Here is a 27,205-nt window from a genome sequence, read left to right on the forward strand (position 1 = left end):
GTGAAAAAAAAAAAAACACTATTTATTTATTTATTGCAGGAGAGTTATAGTGCAGGAGTTAAATATTACGAGGCTGATGATTTTGAGTTGGCTATCAAGTACTTTGAACAAGCTTTAAGAGACTATTTCAATGAAGAGATAGAGTGTCGAGCCCTCTGTGAGGGTCCTCAGAGATTTGAAGAGTATGAATACTTAAAGTCTAAAGCTGGTCTCTATGAAGACATTGCAGGTAAAGCTTATTTTAATCTTTTTTTTCTCATTGTAGACATGTCTTAATATGAAAAATATCCCAACAATATTGGATTGAATATTGTAAAAAGTTAAAATTTTTCATGTATTTCTTCCATCCTATCTCCCATATATAAGTTGACTGATGTTAAAATTTGGTGACTCTGTCTCCTAACATTGCTTTAATATATCAGAGTATCGCTCAGCTCTGGCTTATGGTGGTGCTAGGGACTGAACCTGTGACCTTTGGTGCCTCAGCCCTGCCTCCTAACTTTATGAGATGCATCTTTAAACATTTATGTATTTATCTATAAACATTTCATTAAAAATAAAATGACTCCATACATACTTAGTTTCATTATGTTTTTTTGTTTTATTTTATGCTTAACCATATATTATGGACTTCTCCTGTAAGTACATGTATTTAATGCCTCTTTGATATCTCATGATTTAAGGACTGCATAATTTATTTGTCTAGACTTTTATGTTTATATATTAAGGAAATTGTACTTTTTCATTATAAACAATGCAATAATGAACATCTTTAGAATCCTCTACTTGAAAGAGTTTTTCAGTATGTATGCAAATGCCATATCCTACAAAGTGTTATTAAAAATAGCAGTTGATATAAATTATACATTTACTGGGAGGACTGGATAACTATTTCTGGTAGTAGATGAGTTCTCTGTTGCATATAGAAAAATAATGCAAGGAAATAACATATATTAGCATAAATGTGAAAAAGTTAATTGTTAAAAAAAACATACAGGAGGATATTTGTATACTACTTAGAGGGAAAATGCCCTTTTTTTTAAAGGAGGAATTTACATATTTATTATTGTTAAATATATTTATATTATTTTATTTGGATAGAGACAGAGACAAATTGAGAGAGAAAGGAAGGGAGAGAAGGGAGAGAGGGAGAGAGACCCCTGCAGCACTGCCGGAATACTCATGAAGCTTTCTCCCTGCAGGTGGGGAGGAACTGGGGGGTTTGGTGTTCTTGTGCACTATAACATGTATACCGTACCAGATATGCCACCAACTGGCTCCATGAAATGCTCTTTCTAGAATGACAAAAGACATGTAAATGAAGGAAAAGACAGGCTGCAACAAATTTACTATTACAAAGGATACAAGTAACCAAATTGATTTAAAATGACCAGTAGAAAAAACTGCCCAACATGTTCAAATATACTTAATATTTAAATGGGGATGTAAATAATCACTAATAGTAGTAATTGATTTCTTTTAAAAAATTGGGAGAAATAATGATTTATTAGATAATTGTCATCTGTGTTCAACTTTTTATCTCCCTGTCATGGGAGTCAGCACATAGCATCCAGCACTAATTGGCAACACCCAATTAGTGCCCTGGATCACCAAGCCCTTTTCCAGCTTCTCCTGCCTGCCCACTTTAGACTTTGGCTCTTCTGGGATAGACTATAATTACTCTATGTTTCACCCTGTACTTTCCTTTTGTTTATTAACTCCCACATGTGAGTGAACTTAACACATGTTTATCCCTTTCCTTCTGGTTTACCCTTAGTAAAATTCCTTTAGGACCTATCATCTATCTATCTATCTATCTATCTATCTATCTATCTACCTATCTATCATCTGTCTGTCTGTCTATCTATCTATAGCAAAAGAGAAAACTTGATCATTTCTTTAAGTTTATTTTTATTTATTTATTATTGGATAGAGATAGAGAGTAATTGAGAGGGAAGGGAGAAGTAGCGAGGCAGAGAGACAGAGTGATACCTGCAGGCCTGTTTCACTACCCGTGATTTTTCTCCCCCTGCAGGTGGGGACAAGGGGCTTGAGCCTGCGTTCTTGAACACTAATGTGTGCGCTTAACCAAGTGTGCCACTGCTTGGCCCTGATTTCATCATTTCTTATTGCTGACTAGTATTCCATTGTGTACACACACATATACACCCACACAGACGTATATACACGCAAGTAATTTGCCTGTACTTTTGTGAACATTGCTCATTTGAATACCAGTTTTATGTTTGATTCGCATTTCAGTTGAATTTCTCTTTTATTTGTGAACGAGGAATCTCCCTATTACCACAGTTTACTGTCTTGTGATTTTATGGGGACATGTGTCCTTCTTCCACCTACAAAATTTGGCTCTGTACTGTTAACGATGCCTTCTAAACAGATTTGCCAAATATCCCTGGTTTGGTTTAAGAAAATTGATAATTTCCCACGTAAAGATAGCTGGAGATCTTACTTACTGGAGATCCAAACTCAGTGGCCAGTCACCTAACTCAAGTTGGACGTGCTAAGATCGACCCAGTCTGGAAAAGAGAAATTTCCCACGAGTGGTCATCCCACTTCCGGTTATCTTGTCCATCTCCAAAACTCTCTCCCTTTACACTGTCTGAACTGGAAGACGCTTTGAAGAGGGTTAAACCGGGAACAGCTGCTGGCTATGATAACATCACGCCAGAACTCATTCTTAACCTGGGCCCCGCGGCAAAGAAGTGGCTCGCTTCATTCCTGTCCCACATCTTGGAATCTGAGTCTATGCCCAAAGTTTGGCGTCGTGCGAAGATAATAGCGGTTTTGAAACCAAAGAAAGACCCAACACTGGCCGCCAGCTATAGACCAATTTCTCTCCTTTCCGTGTGCTACAAACTCCTTGAGAGGCTGCTTCTGTCACCTATTTCTCATCTTACAGAGAAATTCCTATCACTCGCCCAAGCTGGTTTCCGCCCAGGAAGATCTATCTGCGAACAAGCCCTGGCACTCTCAACTTACATTGAAAATGGATTCCAGAAGAATTTAAAGACGGGTGCTGTCTTTGTTGATCTCACAGCAGCCTATGGCACCGTGGTCTCCTAGTCAAGATCTCAAGATGCCTGCCTCCATGGGTGGCCAACACTATATCTTTTCTTCTCCAAAACAGAAGATTCCGGGTGTATCTGGGTGACAAGTCTAGTAGATGGAGACTTGTCTCAAGTGGCCTCCCCCAGGGCTCTGTTCTGGCTCCTATGCGATTTAATATTTACATCAATGACCTCCCAGAAACTTCTTTAAGGAAGTTCATCTACGCCGATGACATCTGCTGTGCAACTCAGGCATCCAAGTTCGACATCCTCAAGGAAACACTGACGAAAGACATGTCTCTGATATCTGATTACTGTAAAAAATGGTGACTAATCCCTAGCACTGCAAAAACGGTATCATCTGTTTTCCATCTACACCATGCCTCGGCCTCGTGTGAGCTTAATGTGCAGCTTGGCGATACGAGAATCCGGCATGAAGCCCAGCCAGTCTATCTTGGCGTTACTCTCGATCGCACCCTGTCATTTCACAAACATCTCATAAAAACTGCAGCAAAGGTGGGCACGAGGAATAACATCATTGCAAGACTGGCCAGTTCCTCATGGGGCACGAGCGCCTCCACACTACGATCATCATCTCTGGCATTATGCTATTCCACTGCAGAATACTGTGCCCCAGGATGGTTCCGTAGCCCCCATGTCCACTGGGTCGATTCCAAATTATACTCCTCCATGAGGATAATTTCTGGAACCATCTGTTCCACCCCGGTTCCATGGCTACCAGTTCTTAGCAACATCGCCCCGCCAGATATTTGTTGGGATGCGGCATCATCTAAGTTCATTTCCCACGTCTACGCTCGACCGGACCTGCCAATATACGTGGATATCTTCGCCCACCCTGTCCAACGCTTGACGTCTCGTCACCCAATCTGGTCCCCTACGCCTACACTGAACTTCTCTGTTCCAGACTCTTGGAAACAGAGTTGGCAGTCAGCTGAGGTAAAGAACAAACACCTCATCACATACCCCTGAAAGCGTCAACCCGGCTTTGACCTAGCACGTTATGATTGGGCCCTCCTCAGTCGCTATCAACAGGCCATGGCCAGTGCACCGCTATGTTCCAGAGACGACCCGAACTGCCCCTGCGGCTACAGACAGACTATGACCCACATAGTCAACGACTGCCACCTCTCCAGATTCAAAGGAGGTCTCGAAACTTTACATCAGGCTCAACCTGATGCTGTTGACTGGCTGCGGAAGAAGGGCAAACGCTAGAAGAACTGGAGATCATCACAGCATGTTCATTGTCGGAAAAAAAAAAAAAGTTCTCCTCATTCCGTTTATTGCTTAACATTCTACCTACCGTTAGATTTACTTCCACTTCCAATAAGGGAAAGTGATTTTAAAATCCATGGCTTCTCAAGTCCAAACTACATACTATATGTTAGAAAAACCTGGCAAGTTTCTTGAGAGAGTTGAAGTGTATCCAATTTATTATGAGAAGGAGTTTTTTTTTTTAAATAGAATTCTAATACAAATATCTTGGAACTCAAACTTTTTGAAAACATTAACAGTTGATTTAAAGGGACAGTAAGCAAGTTATAAAAAGTGACCTGCTAACTTTAACTGTGTTGGTCCATGTTGCTTCTCAAGTATCAAGTATCCTAAATTAGGAGTTAAGCTAGCTTTTAAAATACATACTATATTTAGAATTCCAGATTGTTGGTATTTTAGATTTAGGAGAATGCTAACAATGAGGAAACATTTTCTGTATGCAGTTCTTTATAACTAGTCAAACATTGAGGCCCTAAATGATATTATTTTGACATTCCTATTGGCTTTTTATGCCTCTCCTTGAATAAAATTTTCATTCAGATTTTTGTTTGTTTTTTTGGTTCTTTGCAGCTATATCATCCCACTTTTCCTTTTCACTTGTAATGTATAAGAGAAGGTAAAGGAGCGAGCATACAAGTGGTTACTCAACTAGGAGAACACAGCTGAGGACTGTTTGTTTGCTTGATTTTGTTTTTGTTTGTGCATTTTTGTTGCCTCCAGGGTTATTGACAGGGCTCGGTGCCTACACTATGAATCCACTGCTCCTGGAGGCCATTTTGTTTTCTCATTTTGATGCGCTTGTTGTTGTTGTCGTTATTGTTATTGTTGCCATTGATGTTGTTGTTGTTGGATAAAACAGAGAGAAATCAAGAGAGGAGGGGAAGACAGAGAGGAGGAGAGAAAGACACCTGCAGGCCTGCTTCACTGCTTGTGAAGCGACTCCCCCTGCAGGTGGGGAGCCAGAGGCTCGAATCAGGATCCTTACAACAGTCCTTGCACTTTGGGCCACTTTCACTTAACCCGCTGTGCTACTGCTGGACACCCCCCCCCGTTTTTTATTTATGTAAGAGCTGATTGTTTCTAATGTGCTAATCATATAAACAGAGCTCATTTATATACTCATGTTCCACAGCTGAATTTAAGAACCAATAGGGGAGTCGGGCAGTAGCACAGCAGGTTAAGTGCACTTGGTGCAAAGCGCAAGAACTGGCTTAAGGATTCTGGTTGGAGCCTCCTGCTCCCCACCTGCAGGGGAGTCACTTCACAGGTGGTGAGGCAGGTCTGCAGGTGTCTATCTTTCTCTCCCCCTCTCTGTCTTCCCCTCCTCTCTCCATTTCTCTCTGTCCTATCTAACAATGACGACATCAATAACAATAATAACTACAACAATAAAACAAGGGCAACAAAAAGGAGTAAATATTAAAAAATAATAAAATATATTATTAAAAGAACCAATAGATTATAGGGATTCTATTAGATTCTATCGATAAGATTGTGTGCATGTGCAAGTGTGTGAGAGTGTGTGCGTGTGTGTAGTAGGGTTTTACTACTATGCTTTGACTTTTTCAGATAGAGATCTGATACAGAGAGAGGAAAATATGCCATAATACTGAAGTTTCCTCCACTGTTTTAGAAACTAGTCTCAAACCTGAGTCACACACTTGGCAAAGCAAGTGTACTGTCTAGGTGAGCTACTTTGCTAGCTCTGTTATATTGCATTGACTTATCCAAAGAGCTGGCACACACCTCTAAGGACCAGAAAATGTGTGTTTGTTCCTTTTTTGGGGGTCCTTCTGCAAGGTCACTAAGGTTCAAACTCTAGGTCCCTACCAGAAAACCTTTTGATGTGTTAGTTGTGGCAAATTAATTTATATATCTATTACTTTGAGGAAAACCTGGTTAGCACCATCATGAATGAGCAATTTTTTTTTCTTGAAAAGACCCCTGTACCTCCACTTTCACTGTAACAATCAAAATTAGCCAATATACAGGAAGTATTTTCTTGTCTGGATTATTACTCACTTCATTTTCTTCAGTTCAGTCTTTGATGGAATAGAACTGAAGATACAGAGAACAGGAAAAGCCCTAACTGCATGACCCTGTTTGCAAGCAAGAAGACTGACACAATAACAGAAAGGGGAACAAAGAGAAAGTGACAAATGTTCATTTGTATCATTGAATTTTTGCTTTCTTCCTTTTTTTTTTTTTTAACCAACCCTGCAGTATTAGCATTTACAATAGCTGAGTACTGGGATGGTGTTACTGGGTAAAAGTAAGTTTTCTGTTTAAGGATAGTAAAGGAATTTTGCACTTATCCTCCATTTGGAAAATGCTATTTAGGGAGTCCAGCGGTGGTGCAGAGGGTTGAGCGCACGTGGTACAGAGCGCAAGGACCAGCGAAAGGGTCTAGGTTCGAGCCCCGGCTGGCTCCCCACCTGCAGGGGAGTTGCTTTGCAGGCAGTGAAGCGGGTCTGCAGGTGTCTGTCTTTCTCTCTCCCTCTGTCTTCCCTCCTCTCTCCATTTCTCTCTGTCCTATCCAACAACAACGGTAAAACAACAGGGACAATAAAAGGGAATAAATAAATATAAAAAAATTTTAAAAAGAAAATGGTATTTCAAAATATTAATAAAGGAAAATTGCATTTATGCTTGACTTCTCTGTGTGAACTCCCTGCCCTGTACAGGGCAATTCATTTTTTTCTCACTACCGATTATTAATACAGTGTGAACCTCGAATCTTGACTCTTGGATACTCAGGCCTTCTAAAGTATCAATAGTGTTTCCTTAGTTGTTAAGTAAGACTTTCAGCTACTTAGTTGGAAGGGGGTGGGGTGAAGCAGCCTGTCATTTTCAGAAGATTCAGAAAAAAGGAGACACAGGAAAAGAAGAGCACAGTATTGTGTACTAAGTCTCTGGAAATTTGCAATCAACTGTTGATTGCTCTGATTAATGATCACTGACTGACTAGAGGTTCTTGGCCAGTCCCTTTACTTTCTTTGCAAAAAGTCTGCTGGTCAGAAAATGTGGATAGTAATAAGTTTGCTCTCAGAGTGTGTTCAAGTATAACTGTAACTCTGACTTTGACATCTGATAGCAGGTTGACTGGAGGGACTCCTTTTGTCTTCCAGATCACTACATGCAGGTGTTGATTTGTCAGCATGAATGTGTGAGAGAACTTGCTACCCGTCCTGGCCGCCTCTCACCAATTGAGAATTTTCTTCCCTTGCATTATGACTATCTACAGTTTGCCTACTACCGAGGTAAAGCGTGCATCATCCCTGAAACCCTTGGAGGCAGGAAGTGTTGCTTATCATTATAGATATGGCATCTTCTCATTTATACCTTCTGCTTGCCTCTGTTTACCATTGAAGAGGCAGGGATACATGCACTTTCTCATCTCACATCACGGGGAGTTCAGGAAAAGAACTGTAAAGGATGAAACTAAACTTGGACAGATGTTATAATATCTGGGAAGTGATATTCAATTGACACTTTATGTGATTTTTAAATTCCGTTATTCAGGGAGTCAGGCGGTAGCACAGCAGGTTATGCACAAGTGGCGCAAAGCTCAGGGACCAGTATAAGGATCCTGGTTAGAGCCCCGGGCTCCCCACCTGTAGGAGGGTCACTTCACAGGCGGTGAAGCAGGTCTGCAGGTGTCTATCTTTCTCTCCCCCTGTCTTCCCCTCCTCTCTCCATTTCTCTCTGTCCTATCCAACAACGACTACATCAATAACAACAATAATAACTACAACAATAAAACAACAAGGGCAACAAAGAGGGAATAAGTAAATATTTAAAAAAATTCCCTTATTCAATTTTAAAAGATAATATATCCACAAGTTCAAAGACCAGATATCACAAAATACTCTCTCCACCACACAATTTCATCCCCTGCAATCCAGATTTTATTTATTCTTTCTACATTTTTATACACACTCATTCTTATTTATTTTCCCCTTTTATTTACAGAAGGTGATACATTATTTAGACTGTTCACTACAGTTTTCTTCATTTAAAAACATACATCAGATTTTTAATAAGTTAAACCTAAGAAATAATAATTTATCTAATTAAAATGGATAATTATGCAAATTGCACATATTTCAACCTAATTATATCAGTACACAGAGATATCTTATTCATTATTTTTCTATATATTTCCATATAATTATATTATAATTGATTTTATGTCTTACCAATAGGCTTCATATTGGTGAGTTTTTGCTATTACATCTAACAAATGAATTTTAGATATATCATTTCACATCTGCACATAATTAGATATAGTTTTCTGGCAGGACATTTGTTACAAATGGCTTATTCATTTGTAATTTTGATAGTTTGGGAAATTTCCATATGGAGTATGTTTTTTCACTATCATTCAGCAGAATGCATCGTCAAATTTTGAGATGCTCCCCACTCCATTAAGTACAAAATTACAATCTTAATATAATTTTGATTTTTTTTACTGAAAGAAATCATATGTTCTACTTCTTAAAATTAGTTAATAAATCTTGCATTGCTAAATTTTATTCTTAGATCTCATGTTAAACTGAGATTAAAAAATCAGAATTCACTCTTGAAATATTTGCCTTATATTAAATAATACAAGTTATGACCAATATATGTTTTGCTATATTCTCTTAAAAATCTCTGCAAAGTCTCTAGCAACAAGGCAGAACAAATTCATTACCTTCTGAATACCTGACATAGTGCCCTTCCTCTTACTCCTTCCATCTCTGCCTTTTTTACTCAGCTTAACCTAATCTTCCCTCTTATCAATACTAAAGCTGATGTCACCTGTTGAGGAAACATTAAAATCACCCTTTAAGATCCTCTAGGCAAGGTTGAACTGATTCTTTTAAAATTTTTTTTAATTTATAAAATGGAAATATTGACCAAACTGTAGGATAAGAGGGGTACATTTCCACACAATTCCCAACCCAGAACTCTTTAATCAATCTCCTCCTTTGATGCTACCTTTATTCTTTATCCCCCTGGGAGTATTGACTCGGGGTCATTGTGGGGTGCAGAAGGGTGAAGGTCTGGCTTCTGTAATTGCTTCTCTGCTGAATATGGGCATTGGCAGGTCGATCCATACTCCCAGCCTGTCTGTCTCTTTTGCTAGTGGGACACAAAGATCTGGGTTTCAAGACAAATGCTGGGGTCCTCTGCCCAAGGAAGTCGGGTTGGCATCATGGTATAATCTGTAATCTGGTAGCCAAGATTCCCAGGTTGAAAGCAGCTTCATTGCAGAGCTAACACCAGGTGTTGTCTCCAAGCCGCCATCTTGGCTTCACCAGTTGAACTGATTCTAATACTACAAAACTTTGATTTTTCAGTCGGTGAATATGTGAAAGCCTTAGAGTGTGCCAAGGCTTATCTTCTCCTCCATCCAGATGATGAAGATGTCCTCGACAATGTGGATTACTATGAGAGTCTGTTGGATGAAAACATTGACCCAGCATCCATTGAGGCCAGAGAGGTAAAACTAATGTTCTGACAAGACCTCTTTATTTTTCTAGGTGATGTGTAGACAGTAAAAGTGGATCAGTAGGGACTAGGTGGTGACACACCTGGTTGAGCACACATGCTGCAATATTCAAGGACCTAGATTCAAGCCCTCACTCCCCACCTGCAGTGGGAAAGCATCACAAGCAGTGAAGCAATGCTGCAGCCCTCTCTCTCTCTCTTTCTCTCTCTCTCTCTCTATATATATATATGTATATGTATATATACATTATATATATTTAACATTTATGTTTTTACTTACTATTTATATGTATATACTCATTCCTTCTCAATGTCTTTTTTCTCTACTCAATAAATAAATAAATAAAATGTTTTAAAAAATATCACAGCTCTTAAAATTATTTAACATTTTAGTAAAGGTCCTAAGTTCAGTTCTTCTGAACTCAATTATTTGTTTTAGCTTGTGAAATTCAGTTGAGGTGGAAGATTTTTTTTTTCAGTCTTAAGCATTAGTTCTTGCATTAGCATTTAATGAAAAATATCCCCAGTTGCAAATGTGTCATATTTCCTAAGTATTATTTAAATATGATTTCTTTTCTTTATCTAGGATTTGACAATGTTTGTGAAGCGCCATCAACTGGAATCAGATCTAATAAAATCAGCTGCAGAGGGCCTGGGGTTTTCATACTCTGAACCGGTGAGAATAAAGAAGAAGTGAGAAATATACTTTTAAAAGAACTACTCTGTTTACTTAATATTTATGATTTTATTCCTCAGCACCTTTCTTAATGATTCTCCCCCCACTGCCTTGCATTTAAAAAAAAAAGAAGAAGAAAGAAAGAAAAGAAGAAGAACTGAGGTGGGGGGAGGAAGTGACTCAGCAAGTAGAGCTGACACCTGGGTTCAGACACTGGCCACCACAGAAGCATCTGTGGAAGGAAAGTGCCACAGGTGCTACAGTGGTGCTAAAACACTCTCTTCTCTCTTCTCTCTCCTCTCTTCTTTCTCTCAATTGTTCTCTCATTCTCTCTCTCTCTCATTCTCTCTCTCTCTCATTCTCTCTCTCTCTCTTTCTCTCTCTAATTTTCTCTCTCTCTCTCTCTCTCTCATCTAGTAAAACTTTTAAAATGTTTTCAAAAATTACCAGGAGTGGTAAAGTCATGCAGGCACAGAGGCCCCATGATAACTCCAGTGGTTAAAACTCTACTGGGGTTGGATGGGCATATTTATTCATCATGGATGATGAACTTTAGTGAATTTTGATGTATTTTCCTATTACTGAATTCTAAAATCAAAAAACATATATTTGCAGAGAAGAGAAATAGTTTTTATAGCATGCTTATTCCTTAAGATTATTTCCTAAATTCTAGTACACCATTTTTCATTTTCTCACAGACATTTCCCTTAGTCATTTAAATATTAAGAAGCCTGCAAAAAGCACAAAATAAATCATAGTTGTAAAACATGAAACTATGCTTTTTCATTTCCATGTTTTCTTTTAATCGTTTTCCATATGAAGATAAAACTTACGCAGAACTAGTACTATGTGGTAGATTTCCGTCCTAAGTTTTGTTGGAGATAACATAAGCACCTTCTGTATTTTTACAGCTTTCAAGATTATTTTAGGTATATCTATAGAGTTGATGTCCAATATGTAAACTGTTTTCTGCTCCTGAGAATTTAAATTTATTTATTAATTTTCATCTTTATCTATGCATCATTTGTTTATTAAGCCATACCTCTTAATTAATTCCCAGGGATAGGATAACTCTATCATTCCAGGATATGAGAAACTTTGAAGTTTTTCCAAATCACTTTAGTGGGGCTTTAATAGCTTACAGTACAATTGTTGGCACATGGATACAGTTTCTTATCTGTCGGGGGCTGAGCAGTGGTGCATCGGATTAAGCACATACAGTATGAAGTTCAAGGACCCACAGGAGGATACTGGCTCCAGCCCTGGACTCTCCATCCTGCAAGGGCGAGGAGGGGTCCTTTCACAAGTGTTGAAGCATTCTCTCTCCCTATCATCCCCTCCCCTCTCAGTTTTTCTCTGTCCTATCCAAAAAAATTGAAGAAACTGGCCACTGAAGCAGTGGACTAATAGGCACCTAGCCCCAGCAATAATCATTTAATGCCTGTTATTTATTGATACATTGGTGACTTCTCTACTGAATTATACTACTGAGTTCTATACATAACTTCCTAATTACTGAGAAGTTATGTATAGAACAAAAGGAGTGCTGACCACCTGTAGTCTCTCATGTTCTTCCTTTGGTTACAAAGTTCTATTCTCTGATGGGCATCTGGTGGATGTCTTAAGCTAATGAGTAGTTTGGGTCATCAGACGCAAAGGGAAAAGGCCTTAGCTACATACTGTGCCAAAGACTACTGCTACTACTCAGAAACCATGAAAGGCATAACATAGACATACTGAATACCTGATATGTAGCCAGAGGATTCTATGAGGATACCAAGGTGGTCTAGCATTAACTGTTGTAATTCTTATACCCCTGCAAAGATTCTTTTGATATTTCTCATTCTGTGCTCTGATGTAATGCAGAATGTTGATACTAAGCACTCTCTTCACGTTCTGGTTGGGGTCAGACACACTTAATATAGCCCACGTCAGAAAATGTGTGTGTCCATCTCTAGACTTTTTTTTTTTGTTTACTGGTAAGGATATTGGACGTTTATCTCTCAACTCTGAGATGCCACAGGGATCAGGGTCCTGACATTTGATCCTCAGTATCAAGCTCTACATTTCTGTAGTAATTGTTTATGAAAAGTTTTAATTGCTAACATTTTTTCATATTTATCTGATATTTTATTGGAATGTTTTTAAAATGATGAGTATTGTATGTACTATTTTCTAATGTACCATTTGCAATTTGTTTACATCTGGCCCTACTTATTATTATTTTTTTAAATCACATTAACCCAAGAGATGTCAGAAAAAATTCACTTACTGTACGGTCTTGTACAGATGATTAATCAAGCCGAACCTCCTACTTTGTTTTATCCTTTATACATAAGGAATATGTAATGAAGGCTAAGTTTCTTCCAACAAATTCTAAATTACTTTTGTATAGAAATGTGCAGGCTAATTATTATGGCCCCTGTTTGTTAACCATCTGTGCATCATTTGTCTCTGTCAAAATTGCACTAAGGGATTTTTTTTTTTTTTTTACCTTGTACTTATAGTTGGGAGGGGGCTGAGGGCGGTATAGGGAAGTGACACATAGACTATGCAATGATAGCCTTGTATGTGTCAATCTAGGTCTGACCCCCCTTTTTAAATTTTATTTATTAATTATTGGGTAGAGACAGAGCGAAATTAAGCAGGGAGAGGTAGGTAGTGAGGGAGACAGAGAGATACCTGCAGACCTGCTTCACCACTTGTGAAGCCTTCCCCCTGCAGGTGGGGACCAGGAGCTTGAACTTGGGTCCTTACGCATTGTCATGTGAGCACTTATAACCAGGTGCACCACCACCTGGCCCCCTAGGTCTGACTTCTAATACCACATATATGTAAAAAGGAGGAACTCTGTAGCAGGTGAAGTGGTGCTTTGGACTCTGTTTTCTCCCTTTACCTATTTGCTCTTCTTTCTCCTGTGTGTGTGTGTGGGGGGGGGGTACTATATCTTGGTCTCACTCTGAAAAAAAGTGTGTAGTGGATTGGTTCAGGGAGATTGATTTGTAATGGAGCACTTGGATAAGAACTTGGACTCAATCGCTGACCTTGCATTTTCACAAATATATTTTTAAAATGTATTTTTTTAAATATTTATTTTCTCTTTTTGTTGCTCTTGTTGTTTTTCATTGTTGGTGTAGTTTTTATTATTGTTATTGATGTCACTGTTGTTAGGACAGAGAGAAATGGAGAGAGGAGGGGAAGACAGAGAGGGGGAGAGAAAGATAGACACCCGCAGACATGCTTTACCTCCTGTGAAGCGAATCCCCTGCAGGTGAGGAGCCAGGGACTTGAACCAGGATCCTTATGCCGGTCCTTGCGCTTTGCGCCATGTGCGCTTAACAGGCTGCGCTACCGCCCGACTCCCTAAAAAATGTATTTTTATACAGCATACAAGTCCCACAATATTTTAGGTCTTTTGAGTATTTTAAGCATGTATTTTACCTTGTTTCTGTAAATGTTGATTTAGTGACAAATCACTTTTTTTTTTAAATTTAAAACAGAATTATTGGATCCGATATGGAGGACGGCAGGATGAATATCGGTAAGCTTATTTAGAACACAACTGCTTCTTTTTATTTTAAAAATTTTTTATATATTTATTTTTCCCTTTTCTTGCCCTTTTTTTGTTGTTGTTGTTGTAGTTGTTATTGATGTCGTCGTTTATAGGACAGAGAGAAATGGAGGGAAAGACAGAGAGGGAGAGAAAGATAGACACCTGCAGACCTGCTTCACTGCCTGTGAAGCGATTCCCCTGCGGGTGGGGAGCCGGGGTCTCTGGAACCCTGATCCTTAAGAGGATCCTTGCGCTTCCTGCCAAGTGTGCTTAACCCACTGCGCAACCGTCCGACTCCCAAACTATATCTTTTTAATGGGACAAAAAAAAAACCCTAGACTTATAGTTACTATAAGAAACTTTCCGTGGTGTACCGAGTTAAACCCACACAGTATAAAGCATAAGGATTCACGAAAGGATCCCCGTTGGAGCCTCCAGCTCCCTACTTGCAAGGGGGTCATTTCACAAGCAGTAAAGCAGGTTGGTAGGTATCTATCTTCCCCTCCCCCTTTCAATTTCTCTTTGTCCTAGCCAAAAAAATAAATAAATGTCCACAGGAGCAAAATTTCCTCTATGAAATAGGAAAGGAGATGACATTTGAAGGTTTCAGTGGGTAGTTAGCAGGTTGGCATCCTGACCCAAGTCCCTCTATTCCTCCTAGGTGACCCTGAATATCTTATCTTCCTCTATGGTTTTATGTTTTTCTTCAGATTCAGGAGTTGAATTGAGTAATCTGTAAGAGCAAAGCACGCTGGTATTCTAAATTAATGAAATCTATTTACTCTTTTTAATTAATTGAACAGACTTACGAAATTTTCTTGTTAGTATTGTATTATCTACCTTGTTCTAAAAGACAAATCTCAGGATGTTTTTCTGCAAGTTGAAATATTAGGTGTCATCAAGTAATTTTTTTAATGAGACAAGTCAATGATCATTTTACATGTGAACAATTCAGTGAGTCACAATGTAGAAGTTAAATGTTTCAGATCAGATGGTCCAGCTTACTCAGTTTCAAATTTAAAAGGCAAAAGGGTTGCATCATCATATCACAGAGAATTAAAAATGCAACTGTTTTCTCTTTCTTCTTCTTTTTGTTTGTTTTTATTTTTTTAATCACCACAACACTGCAGAACTTAGAGATTGTATTTGGGAGCTCAGAGCCTTGAGCAGGAGAGTCATTAGCATTAAGTATTGATAATATGCTTCTTCCTTGCCTGCCCTCCATCTCTTGTTATTTAAAAAGCTTGAGCCTTTCACTAGAGCCTTTGCATGGATTAAAATGACTGCAAGAGACTCCAGAATGGATATACAGATTTGAATTTGTTCAGTTTATTTATATTGAAAAGGCAGCTTTTTTATTTTTATTTTTTTAATTTTTGTTTATAAAATGGAAACACTGACAAGACCATAGGATAAGAGAAGTACAATTCCCACCACCAGAACTCCATATCCCATCCCCTCCACTGATAGCTTTCCTATTCTTTAACCCTCTGGGAATATGGACCCAGGGTCATTATGGGGTACAGAAGGTGGAAGGTCTGCCTTCTGTAATTGCCTTCCCACTGAACACGGGCATTGACTGGTCGACCCGTACTCCCAGTCTGCCTCTCTTTTTCCCTAGTGGGGCCAGGTTCTGGTGAAGAGGGGCTCTGGGACACATTGGTGGGGTCATCTGTCCAGGGAAGTCAAGTTGGCATCATGCTAGCATCTGGAACCTGGTGGCTGAAAAAAGAGTTACTATATAAAGCCATATAAATTGTCGACTAATTATGAACCTGAAGGCTGGAATATTGCAGATGAAGATTTGGGGTCTTCATTTTGGAAATAGCTAGTATGTCTATTTCAGGTATATTCCAAAGGGCCCATGACTTTATAAGTTTTTGACTGAGCCTGACATCTGATATGCAGGTGGACCCATGTTATTGTCTGAGGAGATGATGTCATGGCTGGAAAAAGGGCTAGAAAGCTGGGTATGGGAAAATATAAATAAATATTACTGACTGTAAACCCAGTCAATTTGATTGAAAAGGCAGCTTTTTACCAGTTGTGCATCTATAAAGTTTGATACAGAATTGTATTTTCTTTCTCAAATAGTCAAGAATCACTAACTACATCATCAAACTATTTTACTTCAGTGATTGTTCACTGATTAACTGTGTTCAATATATAATACAGCATTTTTGATCATTATAAAAATGCACATTGATTTTTTTCCCCTTCTCTACTGGGACTCAAACTCAAGTTTCAAAAGGTTTGATTAACATACCAGTCTTGAAATATAATAGGGATTACTAAGAAAATTTAGAAAGTGAAATGTTACACTAAGTTATTACGAAGACTAATTAAGTTATCTATTAAGAACACTAAGGAAGCATGAGAAATTAATGGAGACTTAATTTAATCTTGGAAGACAGATTTATGTGCAGCAAATATATATGATATAGATATTATTGACTACCTGGTACTGTATTTTTTTAATTTACTCAATGAGAAATTGTTATCTCCTTAAAAAAAAATGTACAGGGTCCTTTCTCGAGTCAGCATGGAGGGAACTGAAGTTCATGGACTCTCAATGAGTAAAAAGTTATTACCCAAGATAGAAAGAGACTTAAGAGAGGGTAAGTATCTGTGCTACTCTTACTCTTGGGAAGGAGGGAGGAAAATTATTAGACTACAGTTGTTTTGAACAGAAATAGAGAATCCACCTTCCTTGAAAAATGAATAATGGAACTGAGGTACTATAGCCCATGAAAAATCCAAAAGGAAGACCTAAAAACAAGAACATGTCAGATCTGTATTACATTGCCTTTGGTTTCCAACAAAGATGTTTCAAATTCATTTTGTCATCTGCCTCTCACAGGGAGCCTGTGAGAGAGCAGAGACATTCTGGATGTCACCATGCTTAGTTCAGTACCCAATGTCTGCAAAGGTGGTCTGGCTTCCTTTTGTCATTTAGTGAGTGAATGGCTGCTGGATAATGTGGAGTAGACTATACAGAAGAACTTGGAGAAACAAATTACAAGAGTTATTTGATTAGGTATCCTACACTGCTAGGAGCACATGCATCTGAGCAGGGCTTGAAGAGATTTGTAGAAATCAGGTTTAATTGATAAAGATATGGAAGGAACTATTGTAGTGGCAAAACAAATGGGACAAAGGACACACAGACAAAGAAAGCAAGATATTCTGTGCTTATCTATATCAGATTAAAATTAGTGAAATCATAGTTCAAGTGTTAGCAAAAATAGCCTTTAAATTGAACCACTAATAAACTATTAGCAGTAATAAGGACAACAGTACTAATACTTAACAATGACAAAGCTACTACTTCTATAATTATTTTTCTGAGTTACGTTTATAGGCAATTCAGTTTAATACTTGTGGCATCTCATAAGAATCCCCACTTCACAAGCATGAAATTTGAGTCTTAAGAGATATAATAATGTGTCCAGAATCTCACATCTCATTATAGGTTAAGTAAGCATTTGAACCCACATTTTGAATCCCAATTCCAATGTTCTCATTTATTTCTTGAAATTTGTAGAAAGAAGCATTCTTTTTTAAAAAGTTTATTTATTTTAAATATTTATTGATTTATTTATTGGATATAGACAGAGAGAAATTGAGAAAGGAGAAAGGAAAGGGAGGTAGAGGGGGGAAAGGCAGAGAGACACTTGTGACCCTGCTTCATCCCTTGTAAAGTTCCCCTTCTGCAACTGGGGACCAAGAGCTTGAACCCAGGTCATTGTGCATTGTAATGTGTGTGTTTAACCAGGTACACCACTGCTGGCCCCCCCCCTTTTTTTTTTCAAACCCAACTCGGACTTGTCTAGGTGATCAGAACATCAAAATAGCTCACCTGGATAATGTACCTGACTTTTAATATGCTTGACCCAGGTTTGATCCTATTCCTAACCACATGGTGAAAGCTTTGGTATTATGGTCTCCATCTCTCTCTCTCTCTCTCTCTCTCTCTCTTCCTCTGCCTGAAAAAGTTGACCCAGAGCAGTGAATTCCTGGTGATTACAAAAATTAATAATAATCTAGGTATCTAAGATATAATTTCTATTGATTAAATGATAGCAACATAGGACACTTTCAAAAACCTTCGTGGATTAAAAGTACAGTATTATTTCATCTAGCAAGAAAAGTTGTCAGCACATTCCTTTTACTCATTTGAAAACTTCTGGCTCTCTAACTCTCACATTACCCAGCCCTTTCCTTCCTTAGATTCCAAATCATTTTGAGGCAGTAAACAGGATGATATGCTCATCTAATCTGACCTAGACCTCAGTTTGTGGCCACAAAGCTGAAATTGTTTCACCAGTGCCAGAGAGATTCATGGTCATCCAGAGTTCATGCTGAAATCACCCAGGAAGTGAATGCCAATAAGCCAGTACTTTGCAGTAAAGTAGCCAAATTTCATACTCTTTCTTTCTTTCTTTCTTTCTTTCTTTCTTTCTTTCTTTCTTTCTTTCTTTCTTTCTCTTTCTTTTTGTCTGGGCTATTAGAGACTCTGAAGGGGAGACTAAAACAGACTACACACTATGTACAAAGATCATGGTTGACTGTACTAGCAAATTCTACTATGTCTGCACAATTTTCTTAGTTGAATTGGCTTGTGGATATTACGTTCCCTGGGAATCCTCTAGAAAAGTCTTGGTGCAGTCAGTAAGGATCTAAATGAGTCTAAACCAATAACAGTGGAAGACTGAGGCAAAGTTCTCAACCAGAAAGCACTTGCCCACCTTAGTCTAGATGAATGCAGATGTCAGAGTACAGCATATTTTAGTTTGTCTCATCTTTTGAAAATAGACTGTTATCCATTCTGGTTCCCTAATAGTATTTAGTAATATTCATATTGGAAGTTTTCCAGGCATTAAGATAGACATGAACTTGGGCTATTTCTCAGTATGACCCCATCCCTTGGAGTATGCATGTCATATTACTTTAAAAAATTTAATATCCATTCACATTCACAAACTAGTCTTTCCAAAATTCCTGATTAATAATAGTTCCAGAGTCAGTGAGGACAGAGTAGAGGTAGCACTGAACTTGGAATCAGGAAGCCTAATTTCCAGGACCATCTTAGTATCTTATATCCTGTAGTGATGGAGAACTAGAGACTCTTTCTGGGTCTTATGAAAAGAAAGAAAGAAAGAAAGAAAGAAAGAAAGAAAGAAAGAAAGAAAGAAAGAAAGGGAAAGAAAGAGAGAAGAAAGAGAAAGAAAGGAAAAAAGGAAGGAAGAAAGAGAGAGAGAGAAAGAGAGAGAAAGAAAGAGAGAAAGAAAAAGAGGAAAAAAGGAAGGGAGAAAGAGAGAAAGAAAGAAAGTGAGAGAGAAAGAAAGAGAAAGGAAGAAAGAGAGGGAGAGAGGAAGAAAGGGAAGAAAAGAAAAGAAAAAGTTAATACCTTTTACTTTAATACCTTTTAATTAACTCTTTTGATAAGCTGAATATGAAAATCTTGTAATCTTGTGTAACTTATAAAGGGTTGTGTTCACATAAGGATTTTGAGTCTACATAACCGTTGCTGTGACTTCTATGAACTTGGGAAGTTTATGGCTTTGTGATTCTTCCTGTCCTGAGCCTCAGGCAGCAGTCATAAAGGAACATTTTCATAGATGATTATTCTTTATTACAACTAGAGGGTCAAAGCACATACTTTATGAATGAGAGAAGAATTAAGTTGTTTAAGGAAGTCTCCTTGGGCTGTGGTTAAATGTTGGCTGAAACATCAAATCAGGCCTCAGAAACCACAACTTTTTGGACCACAATTTTATTTTTATTTTACTGTTTTTCTCTGTCTTGTCTGCTACTAGTCATTTTTAGGCTGGTAGATTGCATTTTTGTGAATGACAAGGTTTCTTTTTCTCTTTTCTTTTCCTCTTGGTTAGTCAGTGGGTAGTTTTTTGTTTTGTTTTGTTTTGTTTTAAATATATTTGTGGGAAATCTTAGTATAAAACTTTGTATTTGGTGGTGATAACGTTAGTAGCTATGTGAAAGGCTAACTAGTACAAATTCTGCTTAAACCTGCTAAGGTTTAAGTTTTTAAGACTATGGTGTTTACTGCTTTTTATCTGTTGTATTTTATGTATGAGGATGTTTGGAGGAATTTTCTTTATTCTCTTTTTTGTTTTATATTGTTGTTATTATTATTATTGCCTCCAGGGTTATTGCTGGGGCTCAGTGCCTACACCACAAATCCACCACTCCTGGAGGCCATTTTTCTTCATTATTGTCGTTGCTGTTATTGTTGTTTAATAGGACAGATAGAAATTGAGAGAGGAGGGGAAGGCAGAGGGGGAAGTGAGATAGACACCTGAAGACTGGCTTTACCACTTGCAAAACAAACCCACTGCAGGTGGGGACCTGGGGGCTTGAACCTGGATCCTTGTGCCAGTCCTTGTGCTTCACACTATATGGGCTGCACCTGGAGCTACCATCCGGCTCCCAATGTTTAATATTTTTAAATATTTATTTATTTATTTATTATTGGATTGAGACAGAAAGAAATTGAGAGGTGAGGAGATAGAGAGGGAGAGAAACAAAGAGACACCCACAGACCTGCTTCAGCACTTGTGAAGCTTTCCCCCTGCAGGTGAGGAAGAGGGAGGCCAGGCTTCCAGTGGCTTGGAAGTTAAATCACATGGCTTACATAGGTTGGTCAGCTTGATGTCAGCCATATGTTAGTTATGTTCTCATAGTCAGCCCCAGCAGTATGCTTACTAAGTCCCAAAGTCCTATTCATGAACTGTGCCACAACAATGATCTTCCAAACTCAGAAAATAGAATTTTTTTTCCTAGACTTACTTGACTTGACTCTCAGTTTCTAGTTGGACTAGCTGAAAGATTCCTTTCGAACACTGCCATATGTGCCCTTCTGAAAAAGCCAGTTGCTTTGTCAGCCTGTGCAAATCAACAAGACAGAATATTTGAGTATTGTTCCCACAAGCAAGGTAGAAATGACAGTTCTATGAAATGAAAACAAAGAAGGGCATATCATCACGTTTGCTCTATTTTGGTGGTCAGAAAGCAAGTTCAAGGCTCTACCTGTACTTGAAGGAAGCTGATTACACAAGAGTGTTAATTCTAGGAGGCAGTGATAATAATCAGGGGCCACTTCAGAGTCTTCATAAGAAGGAAGAGAACAACTGTGGTCAATCAAAGTTGAGAACTAGGGCCTGTGCAGTGGTGCAGCTGACAGAGCACATATGTAACCATAAGAAAATGGATTCAAGTTTCTGGTCCCCACTTGCAGGGGGGGTGCTTCACAAAAAGTGAAATAATACAGCTAGTCTCTCTCTTTGTCTCTCCATCTCTATCTCCCCCTTCCCTTTCAATTTATGTTTATATATATATATATATATATATATATATATATATGAAAAAAATACAAGTAGATGAAGTGGAGAACTGCTTCATAGCCTAGGGATTCTTAGTTTACTCATAATGCCTGCAAACATATAAAACTTCCATGAAATTCTTTTAATTTTTATTTTATCAATCTTTTCTTGCCACCAGAGTTATCACTGTGGTTTGGTGCAAGCATAATGAATCTACAGCTCCCAGTGGCCATCTTATCATTTTTTTTAATTAGATAGGACAGAGGGAAATTGAGAGGTAATGGGGGAGATTTAAAAAAAAAAAGGAAGGGAGTGGATGGTAATGCAGCGGGTTAAGTGCATGTGGCACGAAGTGCAAGGGCTGGCATAAGGATCCAGCCCCGCCCCCCCACCTGTAGCTTCACAAGCTATGAAGCATGTCTGCAGGTGGGGGGGCGGGGCTGGATCCTTATCCTTATTCCTTCCTCTCTCCATTTCTCTCTGCCCTATCCAACAATGATGACATCAATAACAACAATAATAACTACAACAACAATTTAAAAAAGGGCAACAAAAGGGAAAATAAATAAATATTTTTAAAAAAAGGTGAGAGAGAGATTAACACCTGCAGTACTGCTTCATGACTGACCTCCTGAAGCTTCCCTGCTGCAGGTGGAGAGTGGATGTTCCAGCTGGAGTCTTGCATAACACACGCACTCAACTGGGTGCACCACTGCCAAGGCCCTCTGAATTTTATTAACCAGGTACTTGCTAGATACACTTTGTCAAAAAAATTTTTTTTTCATCAAAAAGTTATCTGCAAAATAAAATGTAAGAAGCATTCTTATTAATTAAAAATTAATTTCTTTATCCATCCCAAAGAAACTGGAGCTCATGGACATGTTCACAGATTTAATTTTGGATTTTAGGAATTTTAGATTTCACAATATTATGGCAATTAAAAAAATAATTTCTCCCCTCTCCAAGACATATGTCTGCTTATGTTTTCATAAGGCATATGTGTTCATACTCACCCCCAACCTAGGTCCTAAGGGGCAACTGATGCATCATGGAATAGCCGTCTTACAACAAAGCATTTTATGGGATTTCAGATATCAGTTTTTTGAGTACAATTATCGTTACATTGGTACCACTTAATACTTTAGTTTCGAAGACTAACAAAGAATGAAGTAGAACAAACTTATAGGTAGTGTATGGGAGTCAGATGAAAGCAAGATTTCATCATTGTTCACTAAGATTTACTCGTAGTTTCAGCAGAAAAAAGTCATAGTAGGATGCATCAGCACACACCAGAAATATTAAAAAGAATCTTATTCAAAAAGACTCTGAGCCACATCGATAGAATAATATTCACAAGGAATGTAGATGTTTGGTTTCCTCCCACAAAAACTCATTAGTCGTTTCATTAAAACTGTTCATTTAGGGGGCCGGGTGGTGGCACACCTGGCTGAACATACTTGTTACAATGTGCAAGGACCTAGGCTTCAGCCCCTTTCCCCACCTGCAAGGGGAAAGCTTTGTGAGTGGTGAAACAAGGCTGCAGATATTTCGCTGTCTCTCTCCCTCTATATCCCCCCTTTCCACTTGATTTATGGCTGTCTCTATCCAATAAATAAATAAAGATAATAAAAAATTTAAATAGTGTTCATTTAAAGTTAATTGGATTATAACCTCCCTTTTCTTTTGGTCTCCCTTTTTTATTCTTGTAATTTATACATTTGTAATGTTCAGCATTACAAGTTAAACTCTGTACTCATAGTTTTGATTTGGTTGTAAATATAGAATCAAAATTGTGGGGTAAATAGTTTATCAGTAGTGGATCTCCTTAAGGGACTTTTGCTTTAACTGAAAACTATGCAGTACTAAGCTAGAGATCATGGTCTTATAAGTACATGTAAGATATCTGATTCCAGAACTGCACATTGGACACTGTTGCATGTCCTGTTCTTTCCCCTTGGGCATAAAAGTTACAGAAAACAATGTGCTCTGTGCTTTCAGGGGGCCCTCTGCTTTATGAGAACATCACATTTGTCTACAACTCGGAGCAGCTGAATGGGACTCAGAGGGTTCTCTTGGACAACGTCCTCTCTGAGGAACAGTGCCGCGAGCTCCACAGTGTGGCCAGTGTGAGCCTGGAAATGCTTTGGTCCTGATTTCACTTGGAGACAAGGAACAGGGCCTGCAATTATAATGCTTTTGGTCAGGATACTTATTGCTGGATGCTGAACATGGCTAGGGGTTCTAGAATAGCTTGAGGCTTAATTCACAAGACAACACCCCCATAGAAAATCACTGAGAAAAAAAGAAACCTTTATTTTAGAGGTTTTTTTTTTAAAAATATGTATTCCTTTTTGTTGCCCTTATTGTTTTTATTGTTGTTGTTATTGATATCATCATTGGATAGGACAGAGAGAAATTGACATAGGAGAGGAAGACAGAGAGGGGGAGAGAAAGATAGACACCTGCAGACCTGCTTCACCGCCTGTGAAGCAACTCCCCTCAGGTGGGGAGGAAACCTTTATTTTAATAGATAATTAACCAATATATTATTTATGCTTTACATATATCTGGGGGAAAACTGTGGTAGTATTTTTAATGACAGGGTAGAGGGATAGCGTGAAAGTGAAAAAGTATTTTTATTTGGAAGAATGTATTATACCAGGATGCAAAAATAAATGGGGATGACTCTGAAGACTATTTATTTATTTATTTATTTATTTATTTATTTATTTATTTATTTATTTGCCTCCAGGGTTATGTCTGGGGCTCAGTGCCTGCTATGGATCCTCTGCTCCATTTTATTGTATAGGAGACAGAGAAATTAAGAGAGGAGGGGGAGATAGAAAGATAGACACCTACAGACCTGCTTCACCACTTGTGAAGCAACCTCACTGTAGGTGAGGAGCTAGAAGTTCGAACCGGATTCCTTGTGCTGGTTCTTATGCTTGGTACTATGTGCCCTTAACCTGTGTGCCACTGCCTGGCCTCTGGAGACTGACTTTGTTTCTCAGATATTTGTCAGTCATAATAGAAAAGCAGGGAGACCTGGTGAAATTACCACCATCATTAATACAACATTTTTCTCTATTTTGCTTCCAGGGAATCATGCTTGTTGGTGATGGGTACAGAGGAAAAACTTCACCACACACACCCAATGAAAAGTTTGAAGGAGCAACTGTCCTGAAAGCCCTCAAAGTAAAACCTTACTTCCTTTTGGATTGGGGTCCTAAGTATCAAGCCATGACCTTCTCTGAAGGGCAGGTGCAAAAAGAGAAGAATTCAGACTCTATATAGACCTGGTCAAAGAGCTGAAGGAAGCAAGCAGGAAATGGCACTTGCATTATTATTATTATTTTAGCATTTCTTCATTACACCAGTCATTGATTTATCAAATTATATTTCTTAATATTTTTCAGATAAATAATATCATTTATATTCAAGAAGTTTGTGGTCTAATGGTAAAAACACACCTAAATTGGGTGGGGCAGTTGAGCACCAGGTTAAGTACACATTGGATGAAGCACAAAGATGAGCTCAAGGATCTAGGTTCGAGTCCCTGGTTCCCCCACCTAAGGCAGAGGTCACCTCACAAGCAGTGAAGCAGGTCTGCACGTGTCCATCTTTCTCTTGCCCTCTCTATCCGCCCCTCTCTCAATTTCTCTCTTTCCTATACAGTAAAATGGGAAAAATGATCACAAGGGCCACTGGATTCCTAGTGGAGGCACTGAATCCCCGCCATAACCCTGGAGGAAAAAAACAAAAACAAATAAAAAATTAAAAAAAAACTAATTTAGTGCCTCACTTTGCTGAGAGCACAAGTTACAATATGCAAGGACCCAAGTTTGAGACCCCTGTCCCCAGCTGATTGGGAAGAGCTTTACGAGTGGTGAAGCAGAGCTGCAGGTGTCTCTCTGCCTCTCTCCCTCTCTATCACCCCCTTCCCTTTCAATTTATGGCTATTTCTATCCAATAAATAAGATAAAGAAAATAACAATTAAAAAAGAAACACCCAAACTGGTAGTTACTTTAAGAAGTGGTGTTAGAGTGGAATGAGGAGAGTGTTGGAAAGAAGTAACAGTAGTGATCACCCAGCCCCGTGTCTGAGTAAGAAGGCAGACTTGGATGGCTTGTTTTCTTAACTGAAATCCACTAACCATGTGGGGTTGTACCAGTTACATTGTGGAAATAAACATTCTGTTAGCTTAATAGAAATTGCCTGGAGTCTGTTTTTCTTAAATTCTCCTATGGTTTCTGATGTTCTTTTTTTTCTTTTTCTTTTCTTTTTTTCACTTCCAGTTTGGCTACGAGGGCCGAGTCCCACTGAAGAGTGCCCGTCTGTTTTATGACATCAGTGAGAAGGCTCGAAAGATTGTAGAATCCTATTTCAAGCTGAACTCAACCCTGTATTTTTCCTATACACACATGGTCTGTCGAACAGCCCTGTCTGGTGAGATTCCAGAGTCTGAACTTGTTTCCTTCTCCTCGCGGTGACAGGAGGACAAAAACAATGTGAAACAAAGCTCACTTACATTTTAGGCTAACATTAGGCTTAGAATTCTACATGTCTAGAACAAATCAACTAAAAAACTTGCTCTTATATTTCTTTCCTCCTTTTTTTTTTTAGCAAGGGGGAAACTGCTTTTTTTTTTTTTTTGCCTCCAGAGTTACTGCCTGCACAACGAATCCACTGCTCCTGGAGGCCATATTTCATTTTTTCCTATTTTTGTTGCCCTTGTTGTTGTCCTTATTGTTATTGTTGCCATTGCTGTTGTTGTTGGATAGGACAGAGAGAAATGGAGAGAGGAGGGGAGACATAGAGTGGGGAGAGAGAAACACCTGCAGACCTGCTTCATTACCTCTGAGGCGACCACCCCTGCAGGTGGGGAGCTGGGGGCTCAAACCGGGATTCTTACACCGGTCCTTGCACTTCGTGCCATGTGTGCTCAACCTACTGCATTATTGCCCGACCCCGTCTTTCCTCTTTTTTCTACTTTATGGTTTCCTAAAAACAGTCATTCTGCCTATTTTTCTTTTCAAATTTGTTCTCCTCGTTTCAGTCACATAGCAAAGAGATGTTTTTCTGTTTCACTTTTTAGGGAACCAGTTTTATAACATCATCGAAGTCCTTACGAGTTCCCCAAATAGTTCTTATTCCAGTATTTCTCAGTTTGCAAATTACAGTTACTATAGGTATGTTAGGTATGCCCACATTTATAGAGGAGAAGTATAGAAGGTGAGAGGATTGTTGGACAAAATGTTCTCAGAAAGGGAGAGATTGCCGAGGCCGAGGAGGTGGGTCAATGAGTATACACTTGACCATGCCCCAGAGGACCTGATCCCTGACCACCATATGTGAGAATATGCTGGGAGGTCGCTTCAGAAGCAAGCATGGGTCATCTCAAAGGTTGTTTCTAAGCCCTGCTGTATATATTTTACCCCACTTTTGCAAATGAGGAAACTAAAGCTTACAGTCTCAGATCAAAATGCTGTTAGGAGTGTCAGCAAGATTAAAAAAAAAAAGAAGCAAAGATGTTGTAGCCTTTCTTCTATATTCTTTCCCTTTCTTACTTCCTCTCCCTCTCTCTCTCTCTCTTTCTCTCTCCCTCTCTCCCTCCCTCCCTTCCCCTCCCCCCTGCCACTCCTGACTCTGCCACTCAGGACTCTGTCATTCTCAGAAGACAGTTTTTTTCCTTTTTCAGATAGAGGGTGTGAGAGAAAGACAAAGGGGGGGAGGGTGGCATTCTCTCTCTCTTTCTCCCTCCCACTCTCCCTCTCC

At 38.8% G+C, this 27,205-nt stretch overlaps 1 protein-coding gene across 1 annotated transcript in view; it reads left to right on the top strand.

Moving 5' to 3' along the window:
- Positions 1-27,205, top strand: part of P3H2 (prolyl 3-hydroxylase 2) — a 182,973-nt gene that overhangs the window by 129,074 nt on the left and 26,694 nt on the right. The window contains exons 3-11 of the mRNA XM_007525663.3: positions 40-229; positions 7,490-7,621; positions 9,707-9,849; positions 10,444-10,533; positions 14,034-14,074; positions 16,610-16,704; positions 23,428-23,555; positions 24,529-24,624; positions 25,726-25,876. Of these exons, the coding sequence (XP_007525725.1) occupies positions 40-229; positions 7,490-7,621; positions 9,707-9,849; positions 10,444-10,533; positions 14,034-14,074; positions 16,610-16,704; positions 23,428-23,555; positions 24,529-24,624; positions 25,726-25,876 (1,066 nt within the window). The remainder of the gene's footprint in view (positions 1-39; positions 230-7,489; positions 7,622-9,706; positions 9,850-10,443; positions 10,534-14,033; positions 14,075-16,609; positions 16,705-23,427; positions 23,556-24,528; positions 24,625-25,725; positions 25,877-27,205) is intronic.

This window comes from Erinaceus europaeus, chromosome 9 (genome assembly GCF_950295315.1).
Source record: "Erinaceus europaeus chromosome 9, mEriEur2.1, whole genome shotgun sequence".
Lineage (NCBI taxonomy): Eukaryota > Metazoa > Chordata > Mammalia > Eulipotyphla > Erinaceidae > Erinaceus > Erinaceus europaeus.